The following is a 26851-nucleotide window of genomic DNA, read 5'->3' on the forward strand; positions in this document are numbered from 1 at the left end:
GTAGAATTTTGATGAAATAAATGAATTTAATCCATTTTGGAATGAGGCTGTAACATAAAAAAATGTGGAAAAAGTGAAGCGCTATTATTACTTTCCAGATGCACTGTACATGTTTAGCTTCCAGCAAACCTAAAATTAACAGCAATCTTTCATGTTTGGTCACATTAAAGTTCAATGGACAATTATGCAATATACACAAGCTGGGATCAAGAGGATTTACTTTACCAATGATTTGTACTTTAACCCCAAAACAACTGACTTTAGAAAACTCCCACATACAGTGAAATAAAGTTCCCTTCTCTTGTTTACATTTACAGCATGTATTAGGGATATTTGGGTTTCAATTCAACATGTTAATATGATCTATGAAGGATCTGATGATTGGAGTGAGGATTCTGAAAATCCTGTTACAAAAAACTACATTTTTATAAACAAACACTACATTTTACAAATCAACTACAATTTTATACAGTATTTTTGATCAAATAAATGCAGCCTTGGTGCACATAAGATGTACAAAACTATATTAATTAACGCTGAATTATTTGTGTCCTCTTTATCAGGTCTGTTAAACTTTGCATTTCGTTGTCCCAATTAAAATCAAATCAATTTGTTATTATTCACCCAAGCGAATGCTCTATGATCTAGCCCTAAGAGGAATCCATTCATCGCAATCAGGGTCACAATCAGCCTGATAGTAGCTCTAGGGTTTCTCCCGAGTAAATGATTTACCCAAATTTTACTTGGATGTTCATCTTACACATGCACGGCACACGCATGCACATCCCTACACTCACACACTCATATCTGTTGCCTTGTCACACAGCCAAGGTTCAGGCTCTCTCAGCACATTTTCACAGCTCCTTTGACTGGCAGTAAACAAGTGACATAACCTCTAACTAGAGAACTCTGCAGCGTCTGGATGTCCTTACATACAGAGGGAGAAATAGACTTCCAATCCTTCTTTTGATTCTGAGTGCGGACAGCATGTAACAGGATCCACATGTTCGGTCTGGCTGCGTGTCTGGCTCGACGCTTGACAGAAAAATACAATGTACAAGGGTCTCAAATACTTCTGAGTGTCATGTTTAGACAGGCCTATTACTACTGAGCATACTTGAACAAACCACTGATCCCTAAGATTAAACACACATATGGACAAGTGGAGATCAAAATTAGAGAAGCCTACAAGTGAGTTCACTGTTTAGTCTTGTTTGAAGTTATCCCATAAAAGAAGTAAAGAGCAGTTTTAAGTAGATGTCTTGAGTTATTTTATGAAGCACAGAATAAAAACTGAAAGGAATAGTTCACCCAAATTTCACCCAAATTTATTTAATTCATCATTTACTCATTCTTCACTTGTTTCAAACCTGTTTGACTTTATTTATTCTGTTAAACACACAAAAAAAGATATTTTGAAGAAAGCTGCACTGTAAAAAAGGTAAGCCAGTACAAAAACAAACAAACAAACAAACATACAAACAAACAAACAAACAAACATGATCCTTTTTTTTGCTTTTGCTTTTTGTTGTTCCCTTTTGAAAACATTAGCTGCACTGACCTAAAATTATTTGTCACTTATATAAAAAACATTTAGTTGGGTTAACATAAGATTATTAGTCTTCTGGAGAGGTGAACTCTTCTGTAACAAAACTTTTTAAGTTGTGCCAACTCAACATTTTTTGTCTGCAGGACTGGAATGCTTGATGTACATTCATTCATTTTTTTGTCGGCTTAGTCCTTATATTAATCCAGGGTTGCCACAGCGGAATGAACCGCCAACTTATCCAGCACATTTTTACGCAGCGGATGCCCTTCCAGCTGCAACCCATCTCTGGGAAACATCCACACACACATTTACACACGCACTCATACACTACGGACAATTTAGCATACCCAATCCACCTGTACCACGTCTTTGGACTGTGTGGGAAACCGGAGCACCCGGAGGAAACCCACACAAATGTAGGGAGAACATGCAAACTCCACAAAGAAATGCCAACTGAGGCGAGGATCGACCCAGCGACCTTCTTGCTGTGGGGCGACAGCACTACCTACTGCACCGCAATGCTTGAAGTTGAGCGAACAAAAAAAAAATCCTTATTTCATTTTGTTTTTTGTTTGTTTGTTTGTTTTTTTGTTTACTCAACTTTTGAAAACATCAGTTGCACTGACCTAAAATATCTAAAGTTGAGTAAAGAAAAAACTCTTTTGGAAATTGGTACTAATAAATAATACATTATCAGAACAAACAAGTATAGTTCAATAAAAAAAAGACAAATGTAACATTTATTAGACACAGAATTTAACACAGGACAGGATGTAAAACAAGAATAATGGTAAACAGGACTGAGAATAAGGTTTCTTTATAGTTAGTAATCAGCCCATCATGAGTTTTCAGCTGTGTGTGTGTGTGTGTGTGTAAACCAGAAACTGATTCCTCCATTTGAGTTATAGTTTGAAGGTTTGATTTCTCATTTGAGAATGCATTTTATTTACTATTTGATCGTTAGAGCATGTGATTTATCATTTGGGTAGTTTTTTAAAAGTTCTATTTATTATTTGATCTTTTTAGGCCTTTCAGTTAAATTGTCATATTAATTTAAAAAAAAATCCATATACAATTGAAGTCAGAATTATTAGCCCCCCTTTGATTTTTTTTTCTCTTTTTTAAATATTTTCCAAATGATGTTTATCAAAGCAAGGAAATTTTCACAGTATGTCTGATGATATTTTTTCTTCTGGAGAAAGTCTTGTTTGTTTTATTTCGGCTAGAATAAAAGCAGTTATTAATTTTTTAAACACCATTTTAAGGACAAAATTATTAGCCCCTTTAAGCAGTATTTTTTTTCAATAGTCTGAACAAACCATCGTTATACAATAACTTGCCTAATTACCCTAACCTGCACAGTTAACCTAATTAACCTAGTTAAGCCTTTAAATATAACTTTAAGCTGTATAGAAGTGTCTTGAAAAATATCTTGTTCAATATTATTTTCTGTCATCATGGCAAAAATAAAATAAATCAGTAATAAAGTTAATAAAGTTATTATGATTAGAAATGTGTTTTTAAAAAAAATCTGCTCTCCGTTAAACAGAAATTGGGGAAAAAATAAATAGGGGGCTAATAATTCAGGGGGGCAATTAATTCTGACTTCAACTGTATATCATACCTGCCACACTCCCGTTTGTCCCGGGAGTCTCCCGTATTGAACTGCCCCCTGCCCCCAGTGAACTGTAGAAAAGACTGAAGAAGATCTGATCAACTCACAGCATACCAGTATGAGAGAGACTGGTGATGTGCTGCAGGGATGGGTAAACTTGGTCCTGGAGGGCCGGTGTCCTGCAGTTTTGCTCCAACACCAAACAATGTTAATATTAGGTTAAATTTAGGTAGCCAGCATCTAAGGATAATGTTATTTTGATGTCCAATACTGACATGAAAGGTTGTTGATATTTTGTTGATTTTAGGTTGTGTTAGAAAGTGACCAAAATCCAACGTTGAGCCATCTTAAACCAAAATTTGAAATCAGATACTGACATCAAATACTGACATTTAGGCTCGAGGGGTGGGGTAAGGGGAATGACCAAGGGGTAGAATTGGAATTTGGCCTTGCTTGTCAGGTATGTCAACTAAGATCCAACGTCTGATAGACGTCATATTGGTAACAGCCATACAACGTCAAGCTGTAACATCATTAGATGTTGATATATTGTTGTTTTTAGGTTGTGTTGGATAGTGAGCAACGTTGGACATTAATGGATGCAGCCTGATGGGTTCTGACATCAACCCAATTTTCAATTCCAAAAAAAATGCAACATCCCACAACGTTGGGGTACAACGTCGATCTGATGTCACGTTGACATCTTGTGCCTGCTGGGTACAGGCAGATTGGATTAGGGTTGGAGCTCAACTCTGCAGGACACTGGCCCTCCAGGAAAGAGTTTGCCCATGCTGGTGACTAGTGCAGTCAATTGAAAGACTAGAGATTTTTAATGGTTATTAACTTCAGAGATGACGGAAGTAACCTTTTTTCTTGACACAATCTTTGCTGTTCCACAATTCTGATCACTGTTTTCTTCAAAATAGAGTGTGTTTGCTGAAGTAACTTGGTTAATTTGTTGATTAATAAACTTGTTTGCTATAACCACAACTAAAATTCCATTAAACTTTGAGCAACAATTAGATTATTACTGAAATAAATCAAACGTACATAAATTATTCTCTAATTCTGAATGTTTAGTATGAGTGAAATACGTTAGTACTGCTAAAATGAATGCTCTAACACTGTTACTGTTGCAACTTATAACTTGCAAAGAGAGTCATTTTCACTGTAGGATACAGTATCAGTGAAAGAGGCTACATTCAATTATGCATGTAGACACATTTGCATAAACACACCTGCAATCCTCCGTTACAATTACAACTCCTGATTATAATTCCACGCTCGCTCTGCCCGAACAGCTGAGGCCTCCTCTGGATCTGTGTCATACAACATTGAAAAAGAGAAAAGTCAAAATCAAAGCCGTCGTCATGGCAACTGCCGTTCCTGCCCACCAAAACGAACTCCCCACCCCCCATAGGTTCCACTGATCGATAGGATATTGTGAGGGAGGAACTAACCCAAAACAACCAGTAACCTACATACTAGTTATGCGCCATAGTCTATATGCCACATACAGGGAGCCAACAGACCATCCATTATCCACTGAAGAGGAGGAGGAGGTGGAAACTGAAGAAAGACGATCAAATTAAGGAAGAGTAGAAGGTTGAGAAGAGATAAAAATAGAATAGAAATATAGAATAGAGTCAGGAAAGAGAGAAAGAAATACACATTGGAGGAGAAAAGATGGCTCGTGTTAGGAGGAATGAGCTTGTCTTCGTTTACCTGTTCTTCTCGATGTTGGTCGCCGGGTCTCTTTTGCGACCTGTTCGAGGAGGTAAGATGACTCTTTTTGTACTTTTTTTTTTCTCCAGGCGGTAAAATAAATCTTTAAAGAAGTCTATAAATTCAAAATGTGCATGTTAAGAGACTGGTTTTAAAGAGATAATTCACCCAGAAAGAAAAATTCAGTCACAGTTTTATTGACTGTCCACTTTTTCCAAGCCAGCTTGAGTTTTTGAACACAAAAGGTGATATTTTGAAGAATGCTGTAAATTAGTAGCTATTGACTTCCATTCTATTTTTTTCTAGATTGGATGCCAATGCCTATAGTTTCCAACATTCTTCAACATATCTTCTTTTGTGTTCAAAACAACAACAGAAAATGTATGAGGAAAATTCAGTCACCGTTTTATTGACTCTCCACTTTTTCCAAGCCAGTTTGAGTTTCTGAACACAAAAGGAGATACTTTGAAGAAGGCTGAAATTTTGTAGCTATTGACTTCCATTCTATTTTTTTCTAGATTGGATGCCAATGCCTATAGTTTCCAACATTCTTCAACATATCTTCTTCTGTGAATATTATATTTTTATTTTGACTTTAAAGCAATACAAAAAAAGACAGAAAGGAAAAGGGAAAAAAAGATTCTAAAACCATCAGTTCCTCCAGTTTTATACATAGGTTAACAATGTTACACATATCTCTATGTCAGTGTGCATAGGCATACCTGTCAACATTAGGAAAAAAAATAATATTAATTTCTCAAATTACTCTCAAATTATTATCTGTTTGATTGTAAATAATGTCTTTATTATTATTCTTTACAAATGATAGAATAAATAGCATGTTTTAGAAAAAGCTTCAAATAAATTAAAGTTTAGCCTATTAAAATGACTAGCTATCATAAAGAAAAAAATCAAGTTATTAAATCTTATTAAGCTTTTCTTCACTGTATAATTTAAACATTCTGATTAAAGAGCAGCGAATGAATCTCTTCTTTAGATTTTTTGCTTGATCACATTCAATTACAGAGGTGTTATTTGATCACCTGAAACCTGCACAGATCCACAATGAAAGCATTCGACTGCTTTCCTAACTGTTTATGCTCATTTAAGAAAAAATGTGTTGTGGATAAAGAAAAGATTGACATGTTTTTATATAAATATTATTATTAATATTAATATATATATTTTGTGTGTATATGTCTGTTCAAACACGCACCCAAAACCCAGCATGTCCACTTTTGTTCTGCTTCAAATGGCGTGTAAATAACCGTTTGGGAAAACAGAGTCCATTTATCATTATGGAGCACGTCTGACAGTCACGCACTGCTACATAAACGGACTGTTTTAAGGATTGTATAGGAGGGTTGATGGTGCCTGTAATAGAAAGGAAGGGAATCCCGCTGTTTTTATATTTATTTCAAAGTGTATAAAATAAAATAAAAGCCACCCTTCAGAGAAACATTAAAAATACGGGAGAAATACGGGAAAATACCTTTATGGGATAGAATTGTAAAATAGGGGAGAATCCTGGGAAAAAAATAAGAGGGTTGACGGGTATGTGCATTGGCAATATGGTGATCTTGCAAACAATGTTGAACTGTGCATTTTTATATGAAGATGGACTTCCTTAATACTTAAAACCCAACAGCGTGTTCTAGCATAAAAAAAATAATGTCCACTATTATGTTTTCTATCAAAGTCAATGATTGACTTAATTGTGTAAAAGACAATTATATTGTTTTAGTCTGATGAACATATTAATCATCATTATGCTTTTCCTTTGATTTCTGTCATTATGTGGTATTTCGCTATGGACCTGTTTTATGAATCATAATGGCCATGCTTTAAGTGGTAACTAGTAATAGGAAACCAGGGCACTATAAACGGTTGGTTCACACGCACACACAACACCAAAGCAAGCGAATGCAAGCACAATGATGGCATTTCCTGGAACTATGCAACGACACCCAGTCCAGTTTTCAAGAAAAGGCTCAACGGAAGTTGGATGATCATGACAGTGCAGATTGACTTGACAGACACATTCAGTTTTAATAAACTTGTTCCCTTCTGGGCAAGCAGACAATCTGTTTTACTGTATGTACTGTACTTTTTAGCTAGACAATTTAGCTTACCCAATTCACCTGTACCGCATGTCTTTGGACTGTTGGGGAAACCGGAGCACCCGGAGGAAACCCACACGAGCGCAAGGAGAACATGCAAACTCCACACAGAAACGCCAACTGACCCAGCCAAGGTTCAAACCAGCGACCTTCTTGCTGTGAGGTGACAGCACTACCTACTGCACCACTGCATCGCCTAAACTGCCAATATTTTAATTGTTAATATTCAATTTAATTCAATTCATGTGTATTTATATAGCCCTTTTCACAATATAGATTGTCAAAGCAGCTTAACATAGTGCTAGTAAAGTCCAGATTTCAGAGTTCAGTTTAGTTCAGTTCAAAGTGGTTTAAATTTCACTGCTGAAAGTTCAAAAACTGTAGAGCAAATCCAATGATGCCCAGCTCCACAAGTCCCGATCCAAGCTAGCCAGGGCATGGAAAAAAACTTAACCAATTGACGAAGTGAAAGGAAAAAAACACCTCGAGAGAAACCAGGCTCTGTTGAGAACGACCATTATTCTTCTGGCCAAACTTCCTGTGTGAAGATGCAGTCTAGGTGCTGGAGGCTGGAGACACTGGATGTCTATCGAGGAGAAGCTGCACGTGTGAGTAGGGCACTGGCGGGAGGTCAGGCTGGCCCACAGGATCAATGCGGAGATTCGTCTGTCACAGTGGTCTTTTTGGAAACAATCTCTAATCTCCATTCCTCTATGATGACCACAACAAGATTGGGATACGGACCTGGTCCAGGATTATGGATACTTCTGGATCATCTCTTCACAGGTCTTGGATCACACCAATGGTGTTGCACAGTCTGTAGGGACCTCAGAATAAGTAACCCCATAGTGTATTTAAACGAGATGCACTCAGTTGTCTGTCTGTGTAACAAAGAGGTGTAGATATTAGTACTTCAAAACACTTGTGTATATTACTATTAATTAATGTTGTAGTTTACCAATAAATTTTGTCAAAGTTTCTACTGTATTTTACTGTATATAAACACAGCTTGCATTTTTTTAACCCTAAGTTTTACGGAATTGTTTTTTGTACAGTAGAATATCTTACTCAAGTCCATTGAATTATCACACAGTAATTACAAATAATTCAACAGCCTGCCATTAATTATTCTGTCCACATTTTCTCTTAAGGAAATTTTTTCGATATCAATAAACCATAAACTAGGACTTTGCCTCAATAAACTCCTAATTTGCTGGAAAGTAGGTAGGAATAGATGTGGAATAAAATCATGCAGATTATAATAAGTACTAATAACTGCCAATATCTTAATAATAGGCAGGTAATAAGCTTGTTAATATTAATAATGACACTTACACTAAAGTGTTACCATTATTCCTTATTTAAATAATGCTGGGTTCCACAATAATGCATTCATTCATGCAACATTGAGTGTGTTGAACATAAAACATAATTTGTACCCTCAAAAACGTAATAATTGTGTCCATTCATTCATTTTCCTTCAGCTTAGTCTCTGATTTATTAGGGATGACCACAGCGGAATGAACCACCAACTATTCCAGCATATGTTTTATGCAGTGGATACCCTTCCAGCTGCAACCCAGTACTGGGAAACATCCATGCACTCTCACATTTACACACATTCATTCATACTGCGCATGTCTTTAGACTGTGGGGGAAAACGGAGCACTCGGAGCAAACCCACACGAACACAGGGAGAACATGCAAACTCCACACAGAAATGCCAACTGGCCCAGCTTGGACTTAAACCAGCAACCTTCTTGCTGTGAGGCGACAGTGCTAAGCACTGAGCCACCTTGCCGCCCTGTGTTGTGCATTTTTGGACTCTATATTATGATGCTGTTGAATGCTTGATTCAGATTGGCTGATGGACAAACCTAAAGCGTGCAATAATTTTCATATAAATACAAAGCTAAAATAGTTCCAGGCAGGTCTTGGCCGCATTACAGTTCCATGTAACTACGCTGAATGATTTCTTCAGTATTTTCTAGTAGTTCAGCAACCTGTCATCAGTTATTCCTGACATATTGTATTACTCAATATCAGCAAATTTAAAGCATGTTTTCACCTTGTTTTACAGGATTAAGAGCAGAAGGACTGGTTGAAGGCTCCGCAGAAGTGATCAGTCACTCTCAGGGTCTGGTGGCTCGGCTGGAGGGTCTCCTCTTGCTGGGGAATAACAGTGATATTTCCCTACGTGTGGAGACAGTGGATGCAGATGAGGTTAAGGTGATCCAAGCCCACACGCTGGTGCTTTCAATGCAGAGCCGAGTGTTTGAGGAGATGCTGAGAAAGCGCAACAGCAGCACACTTGTGTTGCAGGAAACAGCTGAATGCACTGCTGTGTTTGACAAGTTCATCAGGTGAGAAGCACTGATAAGGGAAAGATGATTGGATTTTGTTTTATATATGGGTTAAAGAAAAGGCATGTCATTTTTTGGACTGCTTCAAATTAATTTACAGTTTTATTTATTTATTATGCTTTTTTGTGGAACACAAATGCGGAATAGTTCAGTTGCTGTTGTCTCTATTGGACAGTACATGTTTTGTTTTACATTACATTCGCATTTGAACATTTCTAGGTTTGAGTTTAAATAAAATAATACAATTTAATAAACATATTAATAAAACAACTAAAATGTACTGTATGTACTGAGCACATTCTTTCAATAAGTGCTTCAGTAAAAAGAAATGTATAAATGTAGGCACTGAGCATGATTTGTTTATGTTACAGTTAAATAAAATCAAAGTATTGGGAAAATTATTTTAAAAATAAAATAATAATAAAAAATTAAATAAAAAATTAAATAAAAAGTTCTGACCACATTATCATTTGTTTTAAAAAAATTAAAATTTAAATACATAAAAAAAAAATTCTTCTAAACTTTATTTTATTAAATATGAACAAAAATAAAAATGTCTTTAGCACAATCTTTTAATAAGTGTTTCAATCAAATAAAATGCAATAAATTATAGATCTGTTTAGGTTTAGGTTGCTTTAAAATAAAATAAAATAAAATAAAATAAAAATGTAATACATTTAGGCACTGAGCATGTTCTATTTAAGTTTCAGTTAAATAAAATCTAAGTATTGGGTGAATTTAAATTAAATAAAATAAAACATTTATAAAATAATAGTAAAATAAAATAAAATAAAAAGTTCTTACCATTTTTTTCTCAATGAAACAAAATTTTAATACATTTAAAAATACTTTTTTTCTAAAAATTTTAAATATTAATAAAACAACTAAATATGTATTAAGCACATTCTTTCAATAAGTGTTTTAATAAAATAAAATAAAATGCAATAAAATAAAAATAATAAAACTAAAATGGCAAATAAATAAAATAAAAAGTTCTGACCACATTTGTCTTAATAAATTTTTTAATACATTTCAAATAATAATAATAAAAAAAACTTTTTTTCCAAACTTTATTTTATTAAATATTATAAAAACAACTAAAAACGTACTTGGCACATTCTTTCAATATGTGATTTATAAAATTAAAATATAATTTTAATAAATGTAAGTATTGAGTGCATTTGGTTTATATTTCAGTTAAATGAAATTAAAGTATTGCTTTAAAATAAAGTAAAATAAGCTCTGACTACATTATCTTATGTCTTATATAATAACATTTGAAATACTTTCAAATAAAAAAATAACCCTCTGTTCTAAAACATTCTGTATTAATTTAAATTAAATAAAAAAGCATGCATGTGAGGTGATTGGGATGTTCATGATGAATTTTAAAAAACTCACATAGTACATTTTAGGGGGGAAAACTCCTGTAGTTCTTTACCCTCCCAACATGTGAGCCTTAAAACATGTTTGGACATGACAGCTTTTGAGAACATTCCCATCCCACACGTGTAACACACTCTCTATTGGCCATCAGTGGAACTGCAGCAGGTTAAACCCCGACAACATAACAGAGTGATTTACAAATGGACTCTCTCCTCTTATATAAAACAGCTTTATCATGATAAGAGCTAAACAGGGTGAAGTTACAGTGATGGAGCAGGGCTAGCATGTAGAGACAAGAGCATTTATTTTGTTTGGGCTTTGATTTCCTTTATAGTGATCCAAAAGATAAGACGACAGAGATACAATCAGTTATTTTTAAAAGGAAAATGGGGCAAATTAATGTTGCAGACAGCATTAAAGAATTTTTATGCAAAAATAAAAACAGAAAAAAAGCTAACTCAACACTCGTTGTTAGATGTTTATATATTCATAACAGCAAAAATGCATATTATTTAATCAGGTAACAACATGGTTTGGTTCACAGAGTACACAGATATCACACCTGAGAGAGCCTGTAAATATACATTACAATGTAGTCAACATTATTGGCTTGCTTTCAATTCATGAAATGAAAAGTGAATTGAATGCACACACCCCAGAAGAGGAGGAATTATAATTTGAATTGGAATGACAGAACAAGGAATTGTACCACAGCCAAAAAAAGTACTGCAGCATTCTCAAAACTTCCGCAAACACCACCACATGTAAATTTTGTTTTATGTTAATGTATTAGATTATTATAATAAGAATATCTTTTTTGTGTTGGAAAAATATAAAACGGTATTTACTAATCTTTGTTTTTAGTTTTAGATTGTTTCATCAAAGAAATACTGTATGAGTCAAAATCATTGATTTTCCCTACAAGCTATTAGAATATAAGGTGAAGATGATGTTTTATTAAGATATTTTGTCCATTTCTTTTATGTAAATCTATCAAAACATAATTTTTGTTTACTAAAATGCATTGCCAAACATGGATTTGGACAGCTGGTTCGAGTGTTATAACTCGATTAAATGGGTGTTATCGGTGGTTATCAGCTGATAGATATAGGCCAGTAGGGGCCTTCTGCGCCTACTAGTATGTTATCATCCATATACATGGTTAATCAGCTATAGATTACATATGGCTGTGGCAGGAAGTTAACTTGAATTATTTATTTTATTTATAAAATTTCCTATTAAATGTATTTTATTAATGTCTACCTCTACCCCAACCCTAAACCCAACTGTCACAGTAATGTAAAAACAGATCTGGATCTGGAGTCTTCTCTATTAGTATAGCTGATTAACAACGAGAATTATTTATATTATTTATTAAATTTCCCATCAATTGTATGTTATTAACGTCTACCCCAACCCCGTCTAAACCCAACTGACACAGTAATGTAAAAACAGATCTGGATCTGGAGTCTTCTCTATTAGTATAGCTGATTAATGTGGATGGATGATAACAGCCTTCTGAGCCACTAGTAGACGCAAAGGGCCCCTACTGGCCCATATCTATCAGCTGATAACCACTGATAACGCCCATTCAATCTAGTGATAACATTGGAAGCGGTGGATTTAGAACAGCTTTAAATGTGTTTTTCTCAGCTTTTTTAAACCCTCAGATTTCTGATTTTCACAGTAGATTTTTCTGCCAGATATTGTCCTCTAACAAACAATAAATAAATGAAAAGCTTATTTATTTAACTTTCAGATGATTTCTAAAGCTCATGTTTCAAAGAATCTACCCCGTATGACTGGTTTTGTGGCCTATTCACCTTATTCTCCGCCGACGAGTGGGCGCTGCCATTTGAATCTTTTTGTCTCGCGACTTCCGGTCACATTCACTTCCATTCATTTTTTGACGTTAACAACTGCTCGTTACGCTGCTTGATGTTGCAATTTAATATTTTCTTATTATATTATGCTACTTGGTCTGTGTAGTCATGCAAACATTTGTTTGTTGAGCAAGTAGTTTATATAGGCGACTGAATCGGAAGTTCTAAGACAATCGCGAAAACAGGCGCTCTTCCGCATTTTAGAATAAGGTCAATAGGGTCACAAATAGTCATGGGCCAGTGTTCTGTTGTCCTACCTTGTCAGATTGTCCTGACTCCCATTCAAATAGTAGGTTGCACATTTTGATGATACAATATGCTACCCATCAGATTTTGCTACGAGTGCAAATTGTATGTGAAGTAGTGTGATATGAAGCTGTAACACCACCCTAACCTACCTAATCCCTAACCCCAACCTCAGAACCATCCAATACAGTGTTGGTAGCATAATCTGATGGGTAGGATAAAATATCAGGACACCGGTATAAGATTCTGATGATTTGATAACCTTAAGATCACGGTTTTACGGTATTGTGATTATTGCTCTAAAATATTATCCTTTTAAATGTCTGGGTAAAAAGCAATGCCCCCCATTAAACACATATTTTTAAAGAATATTTTGGAACAGTAAACCTTAATACTTACTTATTTATTTACTCCTAGGGCCATTAATATCGAAGTTGATATTTAGCCGCACCATATCAGTGTTTTGTAACATCTATTTTTTTTATGAGGTGGGTTGTTAGCCCAATGCCCAACCCCCAACTTGGAGGACCAGGACATACACACATACTGTACACTACAGGCAATTTAGCTTACCCAACTCACCTACTGTAATAAGCCACTGGAGTATAAACGATATATGGAGTTGTATAAGCCATTGGCCTTTGCTGCTGGAAATACTGTAGCCCTAAAAAATAAATAAAATAGTGTTTGACAAAATCTTAGATAGGGAAAAGTGTAACAAAAATTTTAAGCAATTTTAAAACTGTGAGTTTTACAAACCCGGCAGCACAGTGGCTCAGTGGTTAGCAGTGGTTAGTCTCCTCACAGCAAGAAGGTCGCTGGTTTGAGTTCCAGCTGGGCCAGTTGGCATTTTTGTGTGGAGTTTGCATGTTCTCCCCGTGTTGGCGTGGGTTACCTCGAAGTGCTCCGGTTTCCCCCACAGTCCAAAAATATGGGCTAGAGGTGAATTGGATGAACTAAATTGGCCATAGTGTATGAGTGTGTGTGTGTGTGTGTGTGTGTGTGTGTGTGTGTGTGTGTGTGTGTGTGTGTGTGTGTGTGTGTGTGTGTGTGTGTGTGTGCGAATGCCAGGGTGTGTGGGTGTTTCCCAGTACTGGATTGCACCTGGTATGGCATCTGCTGCGTAAAACATATGCTGGAATAAGTTGGTGGTTCATTCCTCTCAATCTCAATCAGAGACTAAGCAGAAGGTAATTACATGAATGAATGAACTTTTCCAAACCGCAGTAAACCGCAGTAAACCTTGAAACCGGTTATCGTCCTTTGCCTAGTCGCATATGTAAAATTCCTGTGCGATAACATGTTTAACAAACTCCTGTTCTTCTGTTCTTCAGATATCTCTACTGCGGTGAGCTCTCCTTACAGTTAGACCAGGCCACGCCACTGCACAGTCTGGCCACCAAATACGCCATCTCTGGCCTCCAGCAAGGACTGACCCAGTACATGAGCCAGAACCTTGCTAGCGACTCTCCCACCGGACATGTGGTGGGCTGGTACCAGTACGCCACAAAAGTGGGCGATATGACACTGAAAAACAACTGCCTTCAATTTCTGTCCTGGAATCTGTCGTCAGTGCTTCAGAGTCCAGAATGGCCATTGGTTAGCATCGAATTGTTAATGACTCTCCTACAGCGCTCCGATTTAGTGTTGAAAAATGAACTGGAATTGTTTGAGGCAGTTGAAACATGGCTCACCCAAAACAACCCAGACAGCCTGACAGCAGAAAATGCCCTTCGTTTAGTGCGTTACGCCATGATCCCTCCACGTGAGCTTTTTCGTTTGCAACGCCAGTCACCGATCATGACGCGCTACCATGAATCTGTCCGTGACCTCCTCTACATGTCCTACCAATTCCATTCAGCCTCTCCACTTCAACTGGCCAAGTTTTTCGACATGAATTGCAGCCTCTTTGTGCCCCGCAATTACCTCTCATCCATGTGGGGCGCTCAGTGGATCATAAACAACCCAGCACGGGATGACCGCAGCACCAGTTTCCAGACTCAATTGGGTCCCAGTGGGTTTGACTCTAGTAAGCGTGTCACATGGAATGCCTTGTTTTCGCCCCGTTGGCTCCCCCTTAGCATGCGGCCCATGTATACTGAACAGGGGGCAATGCAGCCGCCGCGGCCAGATGGGGGAAGTGGCATCGCCCGGCCAAGGATCATCATCACTCCTGCAACTTCCAGTGCTGACTTTGCGGGTGTGAATTTCCAGAAGACTGTGCTCGTCTTGACAAGGCAGAAGGGCAAGCTTGTGGTGCGGCATATCCTCGGTTTCCACCAAAGCACAGAGGAGGTCGGGGACTTTCTGGCGGATGCTGACCTGCAGTTACGAACATCCGAGTATGTGGTGGACGGATCGCTTTACTTGCACATCATAGTAAAGCCAATCTACCAGACTCTCATCACCACCAAGAAATAATGCAACTTTCATGCTGCAGTAGGCCCCGGTATTATTACAGCGAAGATAGGAACAAAAAAAGTTTGAAATGTCTGAGTAGTAAATATGCTGTTGGGATTGGCATTTAGGTGAATATGTAAATATTTTCTGTCAATTACAGTATAAACATGTTAAAACACCAGTGGTGAGAATACAGCATCATCTGGTAAAAGCAATTTGGACGTTTTCACAAGCTCTGCAATTTGGCACTAGTCAAGAGAAGTCAAATCCCATTTATTTACACCACAATGTACACCTTAGATATAGACAAACCATAAGAGTATTGCTTTTAATCAGAATTAAATGTAAATTTCCACTATAAACCAGGGGTTCCTTCTTTGTAGGTGGATTATTCAGTTAGCTGGATTTGGTTATTGACGATTTGACATGATTTGGAATCGTTTCGTTCTTCTAAACTGATCTGAGAGTTGTTGTCATAGCAACAGTTCTGTTAGTTTAACCCTGGTCAGGAGCAGGCTCATTTCATATTGACCTTATTCTAAAATGCGGAAGTGCGCCTGTTTTCGCGATTGTCTTAGAACTTCCGATTCAGTCGCCTATGGGAGAAATTAACGGCAGAAAACGGTCAAACTACTTTCTCTACAAACAAATGTTTGCATGACTATACAGACCAAGTAGAATAATATAACAAGAAAATATCAAATTGCAACATCAAGCAGCGTAATGAGCAGTTTTTAATGTCTAAAAATGAATGGAAGTGAATGAGACCGGAAGTCTCGAGCCAAAAAGATTCAAATGGCAGCGCCCACTCGTCGGCGGAGAATAGGGTCAATAAACAGGATTATATCGGGTCAGTTCAAGCAAAGAAAATACTGAAAGTATGTACCGAATTTTGATAATTTCTTACAGTAGTAGTTATATACAATTGGAAAAGATATGTTTAACTATATATATATATATATATATATATATATATATATATATATATATATATATATATATATATATATATATATATATATATATATATATAAATGGATAAAAATAATATATAAAAATAAAACTTCTGCACCCTGCAATCTCAACTCTGCACCCCCGAAATGAAAGTACAAAGACTGCCACCTGGTGGTCCAAAGAGAAAACTTTTTAGATCGATTTAGTACAATTTGTGTATGATAATAGACATGCACAATATGTGACTTTTTAAAAAAAGGAATAATACATTAATGCAGTCATAAACATGTTTGGTGCTTCACAAAAGTTGCAGACGGCTTTACCAATATCAAAATCTTTTGTAAACATCCAGTTATTCTTTACACTGATTAAAAAAAACAGCTACAATAATACTACTATGGCTACTATAATAAGGAAAATCTGCTCTAACTGTAAAACTTAATAAATTCCTCTTGACATATAAAAGGGCTAAGCATGCAGCCCACAACAAGGTGTAAAGTTATTGCGTATCATATTTAACAGATCGCGATGACAGGTGCTGTAGTGGTGTCCTCTTAGGGGTAAATTTTGAAGCTCTTCCCCTTCACATTTGGTTTTAAGGGCCAAGGGGAAGGGGAAGGGGTAGGGGTACAAAAATAGAATTGGGATTGGGCCTTAAGGTCTAAACGTAGACAGCTGGGTTAAAATAAGGCTAAACTTGGGCTTTCAGTGAAAATCTAATACACATCTAAGAATAGCCTAAAACTAGACTAGTCATCAAATAGACAGATTAGAAAGACCTTATATGTGCAGTCATTTATTTCTGTTCATTTGATGACTAGTCTAATTTTGGCCTATTCTTAGATGTCTATTTCACTGACAACCCAACTTTAGCCTTGTTTTAGCCAAGACGACTATGTTTAGACGTCTATTAGACATTTTTTTTAAAACAAAGAATGCTTGCTGTGTTCCTGCTGGTTTCAATTGCAACCAATATCAAACACACTTGCCTGTAATTACAACTGCTGATCAGGTCCAAATTAATTAGCTCATGTGTGTTTGTCAAGGTTGGAGCTGAAATCTGCAGGAAGCTAGATCTCCAGGGACAGGGTTGAGCACACCTGGTTTAGAATAAATTGAACTGGGTAAGATTTTAAGGGCGGACACCCAGAGACACATACCCATCTATTGCATCATCACCATGGACCGTAGGTCTCAAACTCAATTCCTGGACAGCCGCGGCTCTGCACAGTTCTGCTCCAACTCTAATCAAACACAGCTGATCCAAACAATCCAGGTGTTCAAAAGAGTCATGCTGCGGCCACACTAGAGTTTGAGCATGCAAAATTTGTTGTACAGTGCTGTGAAAAGGTGCGGGATTAAACAAGATTATTAGACATTTAAAAAAGCGAGCTATTGGTCTATATTTTAAATTTCTGTACAGAGAGGTCATGTTTGAACCTCGGTTGGTCTCACACAATCAAGTGATGCGATTTCGCAGGTCAGAGTTCACCAAGCTTGAACTCTGCAATGCATCGAACTGCAAAACTTGTCGCATGAGCTTGCGTTTTCAGTCTGACGCATTCGCATGCGTATGAATGGAAGTCTATGGGGAGAAAAGTCCAGTGTGACCACAGCTTTATGCCATGGACCAATGGTAAATTGAACTTTTCTAAAAAGTTTGCTCTTGCAAGTTGTTTTATCTCTCGAAATATAGTCTTTGAATTAAGCCTATATTTATTTCTATTTGACCTGACCTATTGTGTCTTATCAATTTGACTTTCATTATCACTAGGAGGTATATCTGGGCCTTAATAAAGTCTCAAATGTTCTTATAATGTTTGATAAGAAGTTTAAAAAGTGTCAAAAATGTAACACAATAAACCAAATGCATGAAATTAGAGAAGAACAGACTGAAATTTAAGTAGAGGATGTTAAAATGAAAATAGTGACTGTAACAACAGCTTGGAGAAATCTGCTTCATGATCATCAAAGAAAAGGAAATATTATCTTTTGACACCATTTGTACCCAAATGTAACTCATATCACAGGTATTTTTAAATTTGATTAGGCAAAGCCCTTTTTATGAAAATATTAGATATGAAAAAGTACACATGATCTAAACTAGATCACTGCATTCAGCATATTTTTGCATATTTTAAGTAATATAATTACTCCTTTAAAACTAAAAGCAATTATGCCAGAATAACATCATTATTCCAAATATTTCAATTAAATGTGCTATATTTGAAGTGTTTCAAGGTGCTACTGTAAATATAAGAAAAAAGTGTCAGTTAATGTGCAGCTTAAATGTTGTTATACATATTATTTGTTAGCTGTTTTCTGTATTATCTGTGTCCACAATAATATATTTTAGACTGGTTTCCTTGCATGTTGGTTTATGTATAATTAGTGTTTACTCTCCTGTGCAAACTCTGCAATAAAATATTCTGTGCTTCCACAAAACTTGAGTATATTAATTGTGAGAGGATTATGATATATGAGTGCTGATATTATAGAACAGGGGTGCCCAAACTTTCTCTTATAAAGGGTCAAAAACCAAACCTTGGCGGGCCAAAGGTAAACATACCAAACTGTATTACAATAAATTTCCATGTTAAATTCCTAAAATAATAATATTTAAACTTATATTGTTATTATTTTTACGTTTTACAATGAACTTACAATAAAACATCAACAGTCCCATTTAGAACACAATGTCTTGTGCATTGTCCACTATCCATCACATAACAGTATTTACATTCTAACATAAAAAAAGGATTCATTCAGAACATTTAACTGAGGAGTGTAATTTCAGCTTGCTTTTTTGTAGCTCAACAATTAATGAAACAAACAAAAAATTATGTTAAATTAGAATTAAAGATCTCTGTTTTGCCCCTACCTTCCCCATCATTCTCCCTTTCTTCTCAGACGGAGTAGTGGGCCAAATCAAAGGTTACCATAGGCCAACTTTGGCCTGCGAGCTCCAGTTTGGGCATCTCTGTTATAGAATATTGCACGGCTAGCCAATCAGATTCAGACAGAGCTGTTATATATATATATATATATATATATATATATATATATATATATATATATATATATATATATATATATAGCTCAAATATATGAGCACACGGCACAAAGTAACGTGGGGAGTTTTAAGGTATTTGCTCAGATTTAACCATGGCATGCTTCCGAGGTGTTCACCACAGTGTCGGCAGACATCTTTTTGGCGATTTTTGAAAAAGTTTGGTGAAATTTGGATGAGTAATTTTTATCATAGTCGATATTTTTTTTTATTTTAAAAGAATATGTGAAGTTATGAACGTATGTACGAAAAATCTTATATTGTTGAGATTACTGTCTTCTACGCTAAAAAATGGAACCATTTTAAAAGATGTAAAAAACACAGTGACTGCTAGCCAGTTTTGAGGGAAACAAAACACAGCATGGTTAGTTGTAACAGGGTGTTACAATTAAGCCATACACAGTTGGACACCAGTTTAAAATACAAAATATGTTTTTTTGAATTTTGAGTGTGACGTTGAGAACTTTAAAAAAAGAAAAAAGTTTTTTAATAAAAAATGTTTTTTAATTGAAACAAATATTTTTTTTTTTGGTAATAATGTAAATAAAAGCATTGCATAGTAATAGATAATAAGGCAAATGTGTTATCCAATAGATAAATACATAAATAAACATACTAACATAATAAAAATTAGCTACTGAGGAAATACACTATTTAAAGTAAACTTAATTTAAATTAATAGTGTGAAATCTGCCTTTTTAAACGTGTTAAAACTAACCCTCTGTCTGTTACAACTTGCCCCACAGGTGGGGTAAATAGTAACATTTATACTCCTGGCACCTTTGGCATTTTGGCAATACTGCACAGAAACCAAAGATCCGGTGGTCATACTTTCAGTGCTCATTTGTAGGAGAGGCTTGTGTGTTGCTGGTAAATAAAATATGGTTTGTCTAACCCCATTACTTTGTTTATTATTTGGCCAAAACCAAAAAGTGTCACTTCGTGCCATGCTCTCTCCTATATATATATATATATATATATATATATATATATATATATATATATATATATATATATATATATATATATATAAAGGAATTTGTCCAATACATGAGCTTATTTGTCAAATTTTGACTGCTATGCCATCGTGGTAAAAATAAGCCACCGGAAAAGGCTTTAAGACAATGTGGAATCCTCTGTTGGCTGTAGCTTCTGTGTGACTTCAGCTTATCAGTTTTGGCCAATGCTAACAAATACTTTTCATCATCTATCTAACATCCATTCTTCATTATTGTTTTGTTTTTAAATAACATTTAAAAGTAACTTTTATTCTAAATCTTGTACCTTATTCTTAAAACTAAAAATGAGCAAAAAAAAAAAAAAAAAAAAAGGTGAAGCACCAAAAGTGGCCCATATTAATATTTATTTGACTACTCTTTTGGCTAAAATAGTCAAAAAGTGTGGTTATGATGACCATCCGGCAATAAACTCAGAATAGTGCTTAAAATGTCACTAAACTGCAGTATTTACATTTCATAATTCAATAGAAAATGAGGCATATCATTGCAAAAAGATCCACTTTTTGAGAAAAAATAACCACTCCTCACACCAGGCTGGCAACGAGAAGAAGACTTTCAGAAAGAATCTGAATCTCACAAACAGTATGCGGACAGTTGGTTAATTATTTTTATTTGTATTTTTTAATAATTGAAATATTAAAAGTTTGTGTAAACAGAGTATAGTTTTTAAAACGTTTAACCGATAAACAGTTTTTAATTGGAGAGTTTCCACACCAAAGTGCCTACTTCTTCCAGCCTACTAAAATGATAGTGGAACTGAAACACTAAATCAGAATGGGAACAACTGCTGTATCAATCTGACCATCTGAATCGGCTTGTGTTTAGTTTCATTATTACTCGACTACAAATATCGCGGAAGACACTTGAACGATGAAGTAATTCATCTTTAATTTCCTCAAACACTTCACACCACGCTCATCTTCTGCTAGCCTGAAACAGCAGCAGCATTAGCATCAGGCCTGCTCCTCCTTTTTTTCCCCGGCGCACAGCAATTACGTGCAAACTACCAGTCCCATGATCCCCGGCGTCGTCAGGCAGGAAGAACGTGTGTTAGCAGGGGCTCACACTGATCCAAGTTAGGAGCTCTCAGCTGCTGGCCTTGGCCCATCATGTAAGTGCCTGCCTTGGTTTCTTTGCAGAGCGGTTGCAGAAATCCCCCCGTTTTCGTTGCGTGCAATTGAAAGAGCAGCCTTTGCACGGAGAACAAGTTTACCGACGCCCAAAGGCTCCGAGTGCATGAAGATCGGGGCTTGTATTTTGCACCTTTGTTGCAAGCAAGCCCGCTTGAAGCCTCACTGCGAGGGATAGATGGAAGGAGGGAGCGACAAGGAAAGCAAAGTCTTTTGTGATTCCCCTTCCCCCAACCCTAAAGGGGAGATGTCCGTGCCAAGTAACGTTAGAGGTAGGTACTTTTTTTTACTTAACCGATCCGTGCAAAACCTCGGAAATGCAGCCAGCGTTGCATGGCTTGCAAAGTGCACGGCTGCAGCTTCGTCGCGGCCAATGCATTGAAAAGTTTGACCAGTTGCAATGCATGTTTCAACGATCTGCCCTTTTGCGGAGTTTCTGGGAAATTGATGCTCTCCTTAGACAGTCGCCCGGGCGCTATTTGCATTCTTGTTGTGCCACGATTATTAAAAGAAACGCCTTCTTTCCGCGTTGAGGAACTGCCTAGCCAGCAATGCAAAAGTGATTGTGCAACGGCAACGCTCGTCCGCACCCGACTTATTCACGCGCACGAGGCGATTTTCTCTCGAACAATGTTCGATTGTGACGTCACGACGGCCTCGGCTTGGTTCTGCACATTCGTACAACTTCTGGCGCTGATGCATGCGAGGTGCATTAGATAACACCAAACTTTGGCCGACGATTGAGCGAGAGAGCGAGTGTGTGTGCAAGTGCAATGGGGAAACGGGGACCTGACAGCCTGCTTGCATGCCATGTTGAGCATGCAACAATTTTTATTAGTTGCGCGTAATGGAAAATAATTCGGACGCTCTGTCATGCAAGCTTTGTTCCAGCAGCAATGCATAGGTGGAGGCTGCAAAAATAAGAAGCTAAATATAGTTTTGTTGCTGCAGACAAGGTTCAGATGTGCTCTACATGTCTCCATGCAAAATATCCACCAACTCTCAAGCTTAAAGCTGCAGAAAAAAAGACTTTCACATCTCATATTTTACTGCGTGATGTTTTATAAGCAGTCTTATAATTAAACATCCTAAAACAACTCATGAATTTAACTTTAAGCACCACTTCGTGCACTAGCATTATAATCGTTGCATGCAAATGTTTTTTGTTGCAACATTTTCATGTTTTCCACTTACGCTTTCACACTGCATGAAGCTTTGCATGCTGCTTCAGATTCAACCTGCCAAGTTATGTGACAGTCAACCATTGTCGAGCATGTTGTATAAGCATTTATTACTTTGCCGTTATTGCTGTAGAGTCAAAAACAGCACACAATAATGCATTTCTATTAAGTATTTATTTTGTTTAGTTTATGAAATTGTGGCACATCTTGCATTATTCGCCTTGCACAATCACCGAATGTATTAGACCTGTTTGCAAGTACATTTGTAAGCAAGGCATTCAAAGTCAAAGAAATCATGAGTGCATTACAAAAAGTTGCATTAACCCTTTAACTCCCTGCTCTAGCAAATGGTTGACCATATTTTTACTCTTTTAAATAATGACTGTTAAAATAATGGTTTACACCAAAATAATGGTTTACACAGCATTGTTGTGCGACTACACTTAAGTTCGGTTTTATTGTAAAAAAACAAAACAAGAAAAAGTGAAATGAGAATCTGAAATATCTTAAAAAAATAAAGATGATTTAGCATTTAAAGGTGTTTCGTTTTGATTATGTTTCTAAATAAATTAGTCTTACACTTTGTATTTTCAGATTTTTCATAGAATATATATATATATTAATTCTGGTAGTTTTATCGTAAACCAACATGTCTATTATTATGAGAGGTTAATATTTTAGAAATGATGGTAGGGCTGGGTGATTAATAAAAAAATATTCGAAATCGACATTTAGAACCTATAATCAATCAAATTTTCCCAGGCCAATTTCTTTTATTTTTTGTATTATTTTCTCTACCGTGTGTAGTCTTGTGACCCCGCTCTGTTGCACCCAATTCACACGGGGCTTCAGCGTGTAGAGGGTGTGTCTGAAGTTGTTGCTGACGTGAAGCCAATGAAATTAGGCAGCAGTTGGCTACTGTCTGAGCTGGTGTATTTGCATACAGCGATCTGATTGGCTGACGCTTCCGTTGGCGCTTGAAAAGTTAAGAAAGTCCCAACTTCTGCAGCGAGCAACGCCACTGAAGCGGTGCAGATGGACCCACAATTCCATTCGGCAATGTTTGACGTCACCCATTCAAAGTGAATAGGAATCATTGCCACCGATTGTTGTTTAGTCTGCGTCGAAATCACACGTGACGTTAGCTGCTGACTGTGCGGGTGCGCGCCCTACTTATTTATAGACGCGCGTGTCTACTTTAGTGAACAGAACCTGCTTATGCTGTGAGTAACTGGTAATAAAGTTTTAAATAATATTCAGTTTGTGACACACAGTGATCATTTGAGAGCTGCGCGCGAAGTATGAACAGCAATTAGCAGTGAAAATAAAACCGAAAGTGTGCACATCATTTAAATAATCATATAGCATTTTAGAGTTATGATTGCGACAAGTTTTTTCTTTTATAGCAAACTCAGAGTTGTGCATGAAAATAAATGTTTACAGTGTCAGTATACCTACTCTAGCCTATATAATGTTGATTTTACCAGTGAATTAAATGGTCTAATAATGTTGTCAATGACAGATTTCAAGCATATATCTCAAACATAATTTAACATCAGAATTATTATAAGTAGAATAGATTTATTTATAGAAACCAGTAGACCTACACATAATATTAATGTTGTTGTTTTACCAGGTGTTTGAGAAAAAACAATAATCTCATATTAAGCTCTATTTTACATCTACAGAATCGTGAGAGAATCGTGATCTTTATTTTAAGCAAAAAAATTGCGATTCTCATTTTAGCCAGAATCTTGCAGCTCTAGCACAAGTCAAGGATGATCACTCGGCGCAGAAGGCTTTAGAGACTTTTAAGGCTGATTTATATACTTTTGCAGCCACATGATCTCTGGTCAAGTAAGGGTGCTTTCACACCTGTGAATCGATTCAGTTGTTCCGAAACAGAGATTACAAATGTTACATTGTTGCTCTTTGCTCTTGGAGTGGTTCGCTTTCACACTGCAAAGTTTCTAAACGGACCAAAAGAGCTAAAACAAGTCACGTGTGAGTAAACTCTCCTTACATTGGTCAGAGTGTCAGGGTTTATTTTGCAGCATCCCGCTAAGCTGTCAGGAGAGGTGGTGGTTTGGTGGTGATTGACTGGGTGCGCACGCGTGACGTGTCTGAGGAGAGACACGGTGGGGAGGGGTGAGAAGGGTGCGCGACGATGCCTATTTGAGGACCGGGAGGGAGACGCAAGATTACCGGGAGATCATCACTCGTTTGCGGGCATCCGGAGACTCGCGAAACTTCCCGCCATACTCATAACTCTCTCTTCATATAGCCGTAAGCCTATTACATATCCATAAAACACTGTGATATAACCGCGCTCGGATCGGATCACTTTCTCACTGCAATCGAACCGCTCCAGGGTTCGTTTCAATCGAGCCGAGACCACCTCATTCAAGCGATCTCGGAGCGATTACTTTGGTGCGGAACAGAGCGCGATTGCCCTGTTCACATATGCCAAACGAACCACGCTAACTGGGCAAATGAGATACGTTCCAAAACAAAAGTATAGGTGTGAAAGCACCCTAAGATGATGGACCCATTATTGAGCCTTACTTTGCTCTATGACAATAATTGTAAGCTGCACCAGAGATGCCTTGATTACACTAAAATTATTATTTACATTAAAATATTTGCTTACAGAAGATGCAAGAAATGCACTGTTTAAAATATAATTTACAGGATATACAAAATTCATTGTATTTTCATAAGAAACTTATTTTCTACTTTTAATATAAAAATTAATTATTAATTTTTTCAAAAGTGAAACAAATGATTTTCATTTTTTTTTATAAGAAAAAGGCAATGTGTGTTTTAATTTTCAGGTATTCAGCGTTGATGTTCAATAAATAATCATTGTCTGTAGATAGTGTGTGTTTATTTTAAAATCAAAAATCTCTCACTGGTAATATGTGAGTATATTTACTGTGCAAAAATTGTCTGTGAACTATGAGGCCAAAAAATAAATAAAATAAAATAATCATTCATTAATCTTAATTGAGTTAAAATGTTAATTAATCAAGATTTTGATTTTAGGCCAAATGGCCCAGCCTTAAATTATGGAATGTGTTAAAAAAAACGCAGAGTGTGTTTACTTGGCGACATTAGCAGTTGCAGTCCAAGATATGCAATCCGGTTTGTCGTTTTCTTGGTGGGGCAGTTAAAGGGTTAAGAGATCTCTATACTCCCGGGCTTCATTTTAAAGTGGGATAATAATAATTCTGAACAAAAGCACAGGGTTCCCTGCACTGCTTAGACCCTTAATTACGCTTCTTGGAGTCTTTGCAATGTATCTCTTTCGCAGAAACACTGTATAGACCCTGTGTGTGAAGTTTCTCACACCTTGGGCTAAATTGCTATACATGCACAAGCCCAAATAAAAGCTATGTCCAGCAGCTGTTATACTGCGATGACCACAGTTGAGAGGCATATTGCAGCTCTGGAGCGTTTACATTCTGAGAAGAGAACATTTATGGATAATGCATTAATAGGCGGGGTTCAAGAATGTCTGATTCTGACGCTCTAATGAGGTGATTTTTGCAGCATTGAAAGAGCAGTAATTGTGCTGTTGTGTAACAGTGACACACCTGAGGAACATTTGAGGAACTAAATCCTTGTGAACCAACCCCTCCGTCATGCAAACAAACAGCTTTACCTGAGCACGGGGAGGATTCAGGTTTTAAAGGGCTGCTTGATTTGTCAAACTAATCTTATATTATAATCTATATAAATTGATTTAGAGATTCTGTGGGTTTTAATTCAGAGCAGAAAGTACTAATTTCATGAAGCCATTGCTGCAAAAAGGTTTACAAATACCTTTAAATACAGGTATATTTAAATACAATGCAAAATAAACATATGTTCTGTTTTCTAAAGCACAATTAGGTTTATGATTAAAACAAGATTCAATGTCTGTCAATGTGGAATAGTAGAGTGATTTTTTCCGTTAATGTTAATATGATTTGTCTGGCCCCATTGCAAAAATTGTTCTTTTTTTAATCATGCATTTTTTTTTGATTCCTCAGTAAATACATCTTGGTAAAAATCATTGGGCATTTGCTTGGAAGTGTAATTAGAAGCTGCTGTAAACATTTGAAAATATTTAAACCGTAGACAGTTTCTTGCTGTAAAAATTAATTAAGAAGTAGCAACAATGTGTTGAAAGTTCTATTTTTAAACATGGCTTCTAATTAGGGCTGTG

General features: G+C 36.5%; 2 protein-coding genes across 10 annotated transcripts in view; both read left to right on the top strand.

Moving 5' to 3' along the window:
* btbd17a (BTB (POZ) domain containing 17a) overlaps positions 1-15642 on the top strand; it is a 58609-nt gene extending 42967 nt beyond the window's left edge. For 7 of the 8 annotated variants that reach the window (XM_073918804.1, XM_073918805.1, XM_073918807.1 and 4 more), the window contains 2 exons: positions 9090-9372; positions 14222-15642. In XM_073918804.1, the coding sequence (XP_073774905.1) occupies positions 9269-9372; positions 14222-15308 (1191 nt within the window). In that variant the 5' untranslated portion in view covers positions 9090-9268 and the 3' untranslated portion in view covers positions 15309-15642. Of the gene's footprint in view, positions 1-4635; positions 4942-9089; positions 9373-14221 lie in introns of those variants that run through there. The other variant, XM_686626.7, reaches the window with a different exon arrangement.
* A 5560-nt stretch (positions 15643-21202) lies between these two features.
* map2k6 (mitogen-activated protein kinase kinase 6) overlaps positions 21203-26851 on the top strand; it is a 51302-nt gene continuing 45653 nt past the window's right edge. Inside the window, 1 exon segment of one of the 2 annotated variants that reach the window (NM_001312870.1) lies at positions 21203-21732. In NM_001312870.1, coding sequence (NP_001299799.1) covers positions 21639-21732 — 94 coding nt within the window. In that variant the 5' untranslated portion in view covers positions 21203-21638. 2 annotated transcript variants of the gene reach the window in all.

The sequence above is a fragment of the Danio rerio genome, chromosome 12, assembly GCF_049306965.1.
Source record: "Danio rerio strain Tuebingen ecotype United States chromosome 12, GRCz12tu, whole genome shotgun sequence".
Taxonomy (NCBI): domain Eukaryota; kingdom Metazoa; phylum Chordata; class Actinopteri; order Cypriniformes; family Danionidae; genus Danio; species Danio rerio.